The sequence below is a fragment of the Capra hircus genome, chromosome 25 (genome assembly GCF_001704415.2).
Source record: "Capra hircus breed San Clemente chromosome 25, ASM170441v1, whole genome shotgun sequence".
Lineage (NCBI taxonomy): Eukaryota > Metazoa > Chordata > Mammalia > Artiodactyla > Bovidae > Capra > Capra hircus.
This window is the reverse complement of record NC_030832.1, coordinates 16,891,864-16,904,055: the sequence shown is the minus strand read 5'-3', so window position 1 is coordinate 16,904,055 and position 12,192 is coordinate 16,891,864. Positions and strand designations below refer to the sequence as shown.

At 45.9% G+C, this 12,192-nt stretch overlaps 1 protein-coding gene across 2 annotated transcripts in view; it reads right to left on the bottom strand.

Annotated features, from left to right (window-relative positions):
- TMC5 (transmembrane channel like 5) overlaps window positions 1-12,192 on the bottom strand; it is an 81,747-nt gene that overhangs the window by 39,745 nt on the left and 29,810 nt on the right. The window contains exons 3-5 of one of the 2 annotated variants that reach the window (XM_018041009.1): window positions 11,553-11,713; window positions 7,562-7,651; window positions 2,357-2,456 (exon numbers count right to left, since the gene is read on the bottom strand). In XM_018041009.1, coding sequence (XP_017896498.1) covers window positions 2,357-2,456; window positions 7,562-7,651; window positions 11,553-11,713 — 351 coding nt within the window. Of the gene's footprint in view, window positions 1-2,356; window positions 2,457-4,178; window positions 4,565-7,561; window positions 7,652-11,552; window positions 11,714-12,192 lie in introns of those variants that run through there. The other variant, XM_018041010.1, reaches the window with a different exon arrangement.

The following is a 12,192-nucleotide window of genomic DNA, read 5'->3' as shown; positions in this document are numbered from 1 at the left end:
AAGGGGGAAACAGAGCCGAGTAAGGAGGTGGGAAGTGCTGGGTTGAAGACCCTGCTTCAATTTGAATAGTGCCTTATTTGCACAAAGTCTGGAAGGAGAAGAGGGGGTTAGTCTGTGGATAAGGGACTGTCTGAGCACAGGAAACAGCCAATTCAAAGCCCCAAGGAGGCCAGGATGGGCAGGAATGAGCAGGGGAAGGGTGGAGAATGTGAGTGATAACCGTGAGTAGGTGGCTGGGGTCTTATAAAACTGTGGTTCTCAACCAGGAAGATTTTTGGCTTCAAGGGATGTTTGGGTACATCTGGTGACATTTTTTGGTTGTCAGACTGGGGGTTGGGAGTGCCGCTGACATCTAGAGACCAGGGATGCTGCTATATACCCTACAGTGAACAGGACAGTCCCCCAAACATGGAATAATCCCAACTCAAATGTCAGATTGAAAATCCTGCTGTGAAGTCTCTTGGGCCATCACAAGGCCCTCACTGTGTGACAGAGCCGAGCAGAGCTTGAAACGTAAGAGTTTTCAAGAAGATCCAGCTGCAGTTCTTCTCTTTACTTTTCCATGAACTCATCACATCTCCTTTGCTCTGGGCTCTTCCCTCTGGCCCAGCCAAAGGCCCACCCCCACAACACCATCTTCCAAAGCTCGGTTCACAGACATCCCCTACTTTGCCCAAGTGGACCGTTATCTCTAGTCCTGTTATCATCTAATCCTCCCCCTAAAGTCTTCTCCCTTGATTTGGCCTGATATTCTTTCTATCACTTATAAGTTACTTGTTGACCAATCTACTTGCCCTGCCAGACTCTGAACCTCAGAACAATTGCATCATTTATTTACATATATACAATTATTTATTAGCAATTGCATCTACTCTACTACCAGCCCCTTGTGCTCGTGTTCAATCGTGTCCAATCTTTGTGACCCCATGGACTGTAGCCCACCAGGCTCCTCTATCCATGAAATTTTCCAGGCAAGAATACTGGAATGGGTTGCCATTTCCTTCTCCAAAGGATCTTCCCGATCCAGGAAATGAAGCTTTGTCTCTTGTGTCTCCTGCCCTGGCAGGCGAATTCTTTACTACCGTGCCACCTGGGAAGCCCTGTCAACTCCTAACAAATTGCAAAAAGAAAAACGCTGAGGAGTGATAAATGTAAGAAGGGCTCAAGACTTAAACAGCCCTCACTCTTGCTTTTGAACTCCTGGGCTTAGAAAGCTTCTGCGGTTTTGTTTGATTTAGTTCTGTGTACCCCCAACCCCCAGCTCCGCCCCTGCCTGGCACAGCATGGTTTGCAGGATCTTACTTCCCCTCCCAGGCACTGAACCCAGGTCACAGCAGTGAAAGTGCCAAGTCCTAACCTCTGGCTCACCAGGGAAATCTTCCCTTACACACACCTTTTTTCTAAGAGGAGTTTAAAATTTACAGAGAAGTTACAAAAACAACACAGAAAATCCCCATCTCCTACGCACCATTTCCTCTGCTAACATCTTACATTTCCAAGGTAGGTTAGTTGCAACTAAGGAACCAACTTCGGTATGTAACCTTTACCTAAACTCCAGACTATTCTGACTTGACTAGTTTGTCCATAGATGCTCATTTTCTATCCCAGGACCCATCCAGGACACCACATCGCATTAGTACTCATGTCTCTTTAGAACTCTCCAGTCTGACCGTGTCTCAAACTTCCCTTCTTTTTGATGACCTTGACAGTTCTGAAGAATACTGCTCAGATAATAGGAAGACTGTCCCTTGATTAGGGTTTCTCTGCTTTTTTCCTCTGGTTAGACTAGGGTTGTGGGTTTTAGGAGAGAGTACTCAGCGGTGGGGGGCTTCTCAGGTGGCTCAGCTGGTAAAGAACATGCCTGCCAATTCAGGGGATGCAAGACACACAGGTTCAGTCCCTGGGTTGGAAAGATCCTCTGGAGAAGGAAATGGCAACCCATTCCAATATTCTTGCCTGGAGAATTTCATGAACAGAGGACCCTGGTGGGCTACAGTCCATGGGGTCACAAAGAGTCAGACATGACTAAGCACTCATGCACGCACACACACAGAGGTGACTCTCTGATCACATGACTTATCTCCGGGGACGTTAACCTTGAGCATCTGGCCCAGGTAGGATTAGCCAGACTTCAGCCCAGAAAGCGATGTCCCCCTCTTTCCGTCCTCCACTCTCTAGAAGCAGGTCACTAAGCACAGCCCACAGTCCAGGTAACCAACACACATTACGTGGAATTCTTTGGTAGGAAGATTGCCTCTTCCCTTGAGTTTATTTCTTACCTTTCTGACATGAGACAAAGGTAGAAGACTAAGGTTTCCATGAGATCTGTGCAAGGAAAAAAACATTTGGTTCATACCTAAGGTTCCTTTTTTCTTCCATGGTCCTTGGCTGATTCCTAATGGCTTTAATTCTGTCTCTAGATGTCATGGGTATCAGAGACTCAATTAACTTTTGTCCTGTAGGAAAAAAAAAATGGAGATTAATTTTTTTTTATTTTAACGGAATAACGTGAAAATATGGTGCTAAAGATCTAGAGTATGGTTTTATGAGTGCACAGGAAAGAATATGCAGACTCAGTGAGCTGAAAAGTCACAAACAAAAACAAGAAGATGGTGCCTACACGTGGGACATCTCAAAGCCAAAGCACGTGACAGTTTGTGTGCAATTCCAACTCCATGTTTTCCTTTTTCCTAGGACACGGCACATTCAGCAAAGCCAGAACGTGTGGTCAGCCTGGCTCTTTTCTCTCTGTAATTTCCTGCACGCCTTTCTCTCGCCCCCTGAGCTCCAGGCCCAAGCATCTTCTTTACTTTTCTTGACTGTTGTCTTTTGCTCTTCCACCCTGGAATGTCCTCCTCCCTTCTCCCGAGAATTCAGATCCACACTTTGGGTCCACGTGGCAGATGCTGTGATCACCTACCCCACAGTCATCTCTCCTTTTTAATAGGATCCCAATTCAGTTTAGGCATCTACCCACCTCCCTCTCTTGGTGCTGGGCTTCTGCAGGGTGGGGTCCATCTCCAGGGCCCGTCTCCAGCAGGCAGGTCCCTGTGAGTCTGGGCCTATCCCGATGGCCCCAGCCCCCAGCAGGAGACCTGTTTAGCTCCAGGCATGTGACACATTGGTGAACGTGAGAGGTAGTCTGCTAAGGGGTTACATGAAAAAGGTTTCTTCCTTCTCAAAAAAGCAAGACTCAAAAAACAAGGAAAAGGCAGTGCCTTCTCCCTCTGGGTGGGTTTTGTCTGCCTGGCACTGTGGCCCTATCCATAACGGGGAAGAAGCGGGGGCCACCAGGCCCAAGGCAGGAGCGGCTGGCTCCTGGCCCTGTTGTTGAGCTGCATGGAACCCCTCCTCCTCTCAATGACACAGCTGAGGCGGAGGGAGAATTCCCAGAAGGGGGCCTCCAAATCACTTGGCTGAACATGAGAAATCTGAGCATCTCCTGAGAGGGAAGTGGGGACAGACAGAGGAATAAAGGTGAAGGAGGAAAAGAGTCCAGAAATTCAGGGAGACAGCAACGTGACAAGAGACGCCCCATCTTTCAACAAAGGAGCTAAACTCATAAAATGCTTTGGTGTGAATAGATTTTTTTTCCCCCTCCTCTCTTAGAAGTCACTGAGAATGGTTGGACTTCATGCCTGGAGCATTATGGGATGAAAGAGAAACAACATCTCAGAAACCAGTGTTTGATGTCAGGAGCTGTGAGGCAAAGGAGGGTCTCAGCTACCACCTGGTTTCACAGAGGACTTGACAAATAGTGGCATCCCATAATACTCGAACCTAGGGATTGGATGCAAAGCAGTTCGGGGCAGAGGTTAAGGTTTCAGGCTTGGGAATCAGGCAGACCTGCATTTGATCCCAGATCTGCTATGTCATTTAACTTCCTTGAGCCTCAGTCTCTCAGCAAATGGAAATGACAGGTGTGCCTGTATCACACGTGCAGAGAGTGGCAGGCAAATGAAACTAAATTCGATGGATAACAAAAAGGCAGAACACTGGGCACGTGAAATGAGCTTCTTCTTAGGTGTCAGATCCTCTCAAAGTGACCCCTTCCGAGTCCCAAGCATTCTCAGGTCATCTACCAAGCCTTCATCTTATCTGGTGTTTTAAAACCACGGCCCTGTGGGCAACTCAGAAGGGGCTGCTCCCATCCTAACTCCTCTGCCCCAGGGTCTCACCTTGGATGTTCTCATGTGAAGTATGAGGGGTGTCTAAGCCTGTGTTTTCTGAGTGATGAAGGGTCTGAGCAAACGATTCCTTCAAAGGTGTTGCAAATCGTAATAACTGCTTGCCCTTTTTGTCATTCCGATTGCTGAAAATCTGAGAGACTGTTACATCGCTGTCAGAAATGGAGGAGACCAGGATGGAGTTTGAGTTCACCGGTGTCTTTTCTGGAACAATCTGACTTGAAGATGGACGGCTTTGGACCCCAGAAGGGACATGCTCAACCTCGACAATGATTTCATTCACTTGACCACCAGAAAGCATCTCTCGTTCCCCCAAGCCTTAGGTCCCACCAAGGTGAGCTTTCCAAGACCTCATATAGCAGTCATACTGGCATTGTTGGGAACCACCCAGAAAAGTGACGACAGTCACAGAGAGCTGCCCCATTCAGAGTTTTTAATGCCAGGTTGAGATGGACAAAACCAGTCCCCGACAAATCACAGTACAGCTCCCCACATCTACACCAGAGGGGATCCCTGAGAAGAGGAGTTGTTTCCCTGTGCAAATTCTGTCCCAGTAGCTAGGTAAAAGGCCAGAAACAGAATTCTTTATTAAAGCAATAGGATTCTAGAAACAGAAGGCAGAGATTCTTCTGGATGACTCATAGTCAAAGGGCAAGGTCTTCTCTTTAACTGGTGCCTCTGGTCCAAGACTTATGTTTTATTTTTGGTTTTATGTGCCTATATAAATCCAGATGGGTTTACAATGAAATAGCTGCTCTCTCCTGACTGCCTGGGTGGTCCCACTGCTGTCTGTCTGCTTCCCACACCCATTCTCTCTTTCTCCCACATCAGCAGATGCCTCCTTTCCTGTACAGCCACTGCGCTCAGCTACAACTCTCCCAGCTTCCTTCGTGGCAAAGGGTGGCTCCTTTTGCAGCCTAGGATGGATATGTGACCCCATTCTAGCCAACAAGATTGTGGCTTCCATTAACGCTCTTTAATGGGTGAACGTTTGCCTGATTTAACCTTTGACATTTCACCATTTCACCTTCTTCTTGACCAGATACAGCCATTTGGAAAACAAGAGGGTAAAGTGTTCACCAGCCAAGGGTGATGGTAAAAGATGCTTCAGAAGGAGCCTCGGGCCTTGAGACTGTCATGGGCAGAGGTGCCGTGAAAACTCTGGACTCGTTCCTGGCATACTTCTTGTCACAGGAGGAAAATAACTCCCTTTATTGCTAAACTACTGTCCTATGTCAGTGCTGGGCACCTGGACACAGTCTCTACCCAGCAGACCTGATCTGGAAATCACCTTGGCCGTGCTGTTTATTCAGTAGTTGGAGAAACTGAGGTGCAGAGGAATGACCTAAATCCCTCCTACTCATACTCTCATTAAATGGCAGGACTGGACTAATAATAGAACTCTTTCCTTCTCCCCACACCAACGGTAATTACTAGGATTGGGAATCTGCCTGCTAATGCAGAGGACATGGGTTCAATCCCTAGTCCAGGAAGATCCCACATGCCGTGGAGCAACTAAGCCTGTGCACCAGAACTAGAGAGCTGGGCCCCCCGGCCGCAAGTAGAGAAAGCTTGCACATGGCAACAAGCGCCCAGCGCAGCAGGGAAAAAAAGTTCCCTGTAAAAGACAATAAATGATAACTATCAGTAACAATACCTGCAGGCCAACTACTTTAAATAGAATATATTGTTTGATTTTCACGATCACCCTATGAAGTAAGTACTGTAATAAACCCCGTTTTGTAACTAAGAAAACTGAGGCCCCAAAAGGTAATTTGCTTAAGGCCACAAAACCAGCAAGTAGAAGAGCTCAGAATCAAACCGAAGTCTGTCTGGTCCCAGAGCACGGTGCCTTAATTACATCACCCTGGTCCTTTCCTGTAACCAGATGCTGATGTATCATTCACCATGTCCTTCATTCATAAACGAATATTTGTGAGTACCTACTATGTGCCAGGCATTTCCTAGCTGCTAGCATGATCCACCAAAGTGACACTCTATCAGTAGACCGTCCATCAATTAATTGTAAATGATTTGAGAATCAGAACTAGTAAAGCGAAATGGTAGAGAAAGCCAGGTTCATCTCTGGGTCCTCTATTTCTTTACTTCTCTCTGCCTTCTGGGAACTCCTCATCCACCTAGAGGCCCTAATCTTCATTTTGGCCACAGATCATCTTAAAAGGTTTGAAGGCATTTCTTTTCCCCAGTAGTTAAAGCCATTCCCTGCTCTTGTGGAAGACAGACAGAGAGCATGATTGTTTATATCCCCATGGTTTTCTCTGCCAAGTGGCAAAACCAACCTCTTGAAAGATACAGGCCTCTTTAAGAAGGCTCGTAAAGAGTGATGCTACAGGGTCGGGTGTCAGAAGGTGACAGATGGTTTCAAGTCACGGGGCCCCAAAATATATGTTGTTACACAGAGGATGTCTTCAATTTATTCCTTGGTATTCACAGGTTTGCCTCTAGCTTCCAGCATTCCCTGGCCTCTCTCCTCTGATGCTTTTTCATTTCCTCGGCCTCTGCCTCTGATCAGACCTTCCTCACAGCACACAGCGATCCTTACAGAGCTTCCTAACTGATTTCAAAGCCTTCTTTGAGCTGATTGCCCCTATCTTCCACTATCATAATAATTCTATGATTATTCAGAAAAATTTTGATCAAGGCAATGCCACCTCACCAATACATGTATTAGCCATGGGATGGACATGTGACTCAGCTTTCTTTCCTATGTAAAAATGACTTGTTCATGTGTAGGCATGTGTCCCAAACGGGGGTGGAGAAAGGTTCCTCAGTAATGACCAACAGGCCTAGAAAGAAAGGAAGATTTCCCCTGAGATTCCTGAGCTGTGTGTGTGTCTGCTCTCAAGCTCCCTGGCCTGCAGAGAAGGCCTAACTAGTTGAGATGAATGAGGTGAAGCTTAAAGAGAAGCTGTCTGTGAAACAGATGGAGAAAAAGAGAATCCAGGTGGCCCTGAGCTCCTGACTTCAGACCCAGAGGCCCTGGTTCCTGTAACTCATCCAACAAATACCTCTGAGCACCTACTATGTGCCATGCCAGGCTCCGTACTAAAGTGCTGGAAGGTAATTCTACCTTCTGTTCTTTGTTTACCCACATCCTTTCCACAGTACAAGCCTTGGGCCTGGGTGAGCTGGGTTTCTGTCATTTGCAACCACAAGAGTCCTAGTGAAGACACCTTGATATCCAAAGGAGAAAGACTCTGCATGTTTAGAATAAAACCTATTGTGATAAATTAAGGAAGTTCTGCATCAGTTACTACACCAGAGGCCAAGAGGCAGCGGCAATGTCTGCACTGCCTTGAATAAACTCCTTCTGCAGGACGGATGCTTTTGGTCACTGTCCACTGAAGCCTTACCTTGGGGTAAAGTGAGCCAATTATGTCCAGACAAGGGTGGGTCTCCATAAGCTGGGCCGGGACCTTCATCACCCACATAAGCAGGATTCACTGGAATGAAGAGACAAGACAATTAATTCCACACTAGTTACTACTGAGCACACAATGGTCAGCAGGACCTTGTTAGTGGGCAATAACTCAGAGTTTGAAAAATACTTGTCTGGAGGGATGAATAGATGGAGGTCAGAGGGGTTTGTGTGCTAAGTTGCTTCAGTTATGTCCCACTGTTTGTGACCCCATGGACTGTAGCCCACTAGGCTCCTCTGTCCATGGGATTTTCCAGGCAAAGATACTGGAACGGGTTGCCATTTCCTCCTCCAAGGAATCTTCCTGACCCAGCAATCAAACCCACGTCTCTTATGTCTCCAGTATTGGTAGGCAGGTTCTTTACCTCTAGCGCCACCTGGGAAGCTTCAGAAGGGTTTAGGACAGTGAAAATACTCTGTAGGATACCCTATGATGGATACAAGTCATTATATATTTGTTGAAACCCATAGAATGTACCACCCAAGGTGAAACTTAATGTAAACTAAGGACTTTGGGTGATAATGCTATGTCAATGTAGGTTCAGTTGTGACAAACGTCCCACTGTGGTGGGGGACCCTGATAATGAGCGAGGCCATGCACGTGTTCCCTGGAGTAGGAAATGGCAATCCTTTCCAATGTTCTTGCCTGGAGGGTTCCATGGACGGAGGGGCCTGGCGGGCTATAGTCCAAGGAGTCTCAGGGAGTTGGACACAACTGCGTGGCAGCACACACACATGCACGTGTGGGGCACAGGGTATTTGAGAAATCGGTCACCTTTTCCTCGATGTTACTGTGAACCTAAAACTTCTGTTAAAAAAAATGTCCTACTTTTAAAGATTGTTGAGATGATTACAAAGCTTCCCTCTAGTTGTAGCCTTTTATGATGACGCATGAATAAATTTGAAATCTGGCATGATTCTCATAGGGACAGAGTCCACTTTCGACATCTACATGACAGTGTCACATTTCAATATATTTTTATTCAACTCGTGATAAACAATGAAGTCTAAACTCCACAGCAGAAAAAATTGGAGCACATTTTGATGGAGATGTATGAAATTATACTGTGGGAGGTTCTGGAACTTCTTGCCAAGGATCAGTTCCCAGCTTTGCTGTTTTATTACCTGTGTGCTCTCTGTCATATGTTACTGAACAGCCTGAGTTTCAATATCTTAGTCTGTAAATCAGGGATAATAATAGGCCTTCACATAGGATTGTTGGGGAAATTGAAGCAGTTAATTTTTGTTGGGGAAACCGAATCAGTTAATACATGTAACTGGGTATACTGAGTAACTATGTATAAAAGTGCTTGAAAAAAATTCCAGAACACCACAAATTCTTAATATACACTATTGTGGTAAATCAGTTGTTTTTCAGCAAACATTATACTTCCTCCACTTTGGACACCTCCACTGAGGTTGGACTTGGTCACGTGACTTGCCTTTACCAGTGGAACACAGCAGAAACCACAGTTTGCTAGTTGCAAACCAAGGACTCAGAGACATCATATGTTTCTGCTCACTCCTGTGTGTGCTTCCAGCTTATGCCACGGGATGAAAATGGCCCAGGTTAGTTCACTGGGTCAAGAAGGACACTATACCTAAATAGAATCTGTGAACTCAGATCAGACACAACCAAACCCAATGTGGTTCAGTCAAACTCCAAGCAAACCCACAGATGTGTGGGTGAGAAATAAATGATGCTTATCGTGCAACACTGGGTTTTAGAGTTGTTTGTTACTCAGCATTCCTGTGGCAACAGCTAACCAGTACATCCCTTACAGCTATTGCTTTTAATTCAGTTAGCATTGCCCCAGCACCTACTGTGTACCAAGCATTAGGAAAATGACATGGAGCCTTGGAAGATACATGGATGAAATGGGTTCTCCTTAAAAGTGCATAGTCTAACAAGATGGTATAGCACTGGGCAAGAGCATGCTGGGGCTACAACCTTGGTCCTAAAAGGAGCCCAGAGAATGAAGCCACACTTTATGTGGCCACTTTTAAAAACAGCTTTTTAATTCCAGTGTTCTGTGGAGCTTGGTGGTCAGCAATCCGTATTTCGCTGCTTCTACCCAGCAGTAAAGTGGAGTCAGGGAGATTGTCTGATACAGGCTCTTTTGATTTAGTAGCTAGGTAACCTTGAGCACGTTTCTCTCTGAACCTCAGTTTTCCGCTCTGTAAACAGGGAGAACAGTAGTGTCTGCTGCAGAGGAAACAAGACTGTAAAAGTAAAGTGCTTAGAAGAGTCTGCAGAGCATGGGAAACACTCCAGACCAGTTATTAGCTCTGCTTGCATTAGAGCGGGCAGTGTTTCTCAATCCTTTTTTTTTTTTCATTACCGGCCACATAAGGAGTCTTTTAAGATGTTTTTACTCATTGCCCTTCCTCACAACATTACTTATTTATTGATTTTTGGCTGCACTGGGTCTTCGTTGCTGCTATAGTTGGCTTTCTATAGTTCTGGCAAGTGGGGGCTGCTCCAGTTGCGATCTGCAGGCTTCTCATTGCAGTGGCTTCTTCTGTGGCGGAGCAAGGGCTCCAGGTGCCTGGGTTTCAATACTGTGGCACCCAGGCTTAGTTGCCCAGTGGAATGTGGGATCTTCAGGGACCAGGGATTGAACCTGCATCTCTTTTACTGGCAGGTGGATTCTTAAACACTGGACCAACAGAGAAGTCCCCCCATGACATTTTAATACCATAGTTATACTGTATAATGGAGAAAGCAATGGCACCCCACTCCAGTACTCTTGCCTGGAGAATCCCAGGGACGGGGGAGCCTGGTGGGCTGCTGTCTATGGGGTCACACAGAGTTGGATACGACTGAAGCGACTTAGCAGCATACTGTATAACTGTGTGTTTGTGTATCTTCTTTATACATAAAAAGAGGAAGTTTTTTTCTGGCCTTTTCAATAAATTTTCACCCCTTGAGATACATATGCCCCACTGAGAATGCCTGGCATAAAGGTTTGGAATAGCCCAACTGAATATTTTCTCTGCAAATGTGTAACACTCTGCATTTTTGCTGAGTATGTGGCAATGCATCCCATCTCCTCCTCCCTGTCTTCTTCAATCTCTTCCCTACCAGTCAGGGCTGAGCGGTCTTTCATCTGCACCAATCAGCACTTGGACCCCCACGCTCTGTTCAAGGCTGAGCACTCCCTTCTCCAGCTCTGAGTTCCTATAACTTCGACTTATGCCACGAGCTGGCTTTCTCTATCAGAAAAGTCCCCTATTTTTTTTCTCAGAAGATGAGAACTGGTAGAGTCTTATTTACCTCCCAGAGCTAAACCTTTACACACAGCAGATTCTGAGAATGATGTGATTTTTCCCATGTTATCCATCCGTTTGCTCATTTTCTTTAGTCTTCAAATGCTCTTGGCACCTCCTCACCTAGGCTTTAAGTAGCATGAGGACAGAGCTGCTTCTAACTCTCCGTATGCCTAGCAGGTTCCCAAAATAAAAATGCTGACCATCTGAACACCTTTAGGAGGTGCTTAACTAAAGCTGGCCACTGGCAGCCATGCAAACTGAATCTAGTCTACCAATTGTTTTGTTTGCTCAGCACAGGGATTTTATTCATTTATTTTAAAAGTTATTTTGGAACATGTAAAAACCCAGATTTCTGGCTTCTCTAGAAAACTCTGAGGATCTGGCCACACTAAGACCATCTTTCTCACATAACCACCATGGGCTTGAACCTGACCATCAGCCTCCACACACGGGCACCACTCCTGCCCAGCGTGCTCAGATAAATGATGACACTGCTTCTCTTCTCTACACCCTCAGGGTTCAGCCCTTGTAAAGTGGGTGTTTGAAGGAGGAGGGGTAAACCACTTCCCTCACTGATCTTTAATGACTGGTCCCAAGCCCATTGAATTTTATTTTCTTCCCAGGAAATGATCCTCTTCTTAACAAATGCTTACCATAGCCATTGCCAGGAGCACCTGGATATGGGTTTGCCATCTCCACAGATTGCATTTCAATGCGTTCAGGATAATCAACATCTTCTCTCCCAAGGGTGCCCAAGGGGCTGACACCCTCATGGTGAAACGGGGGCTGGACTGAAGATGTTCTGCTGAGCATTCTGCAATCCCGAAATGATGAATCAGTATTCATCTGGTAGTACAGTAAGGACAGTCATCCATCCATCCATCCATCCACCCATCCATTCATTCCACTGAATGCCAACCATGCATGGGCAAGGGGGAGAGAACACAAAGACAAAGACACGGGTTGTTGGCCCTCAAGGAGCTCTCCATACAGTCTGGTTGAGCTTCTTAAACACAATCATAAGCAATTATAATACAAGTAGTAACTGGTGAATATAAGAAGACAGGTCCAATGAGTTCACAGGAAAGAGAAAATTTGGGCTGAGAGTTTGAAGGGAAATCTACATGGAAAAGAAACATCTGCCCTGGGATTGGAAGGACAAATCCATACATAAAGAGTTAAAAGTAGGGCATCCAAAGATGAAGAATAGCACAAGTAAGCCTGTGAGACCAGAAAGTGTTGAATAGATAAAAGGAATGCTATGAAGGGCAATTAACTGGAGAAAAGATTCTC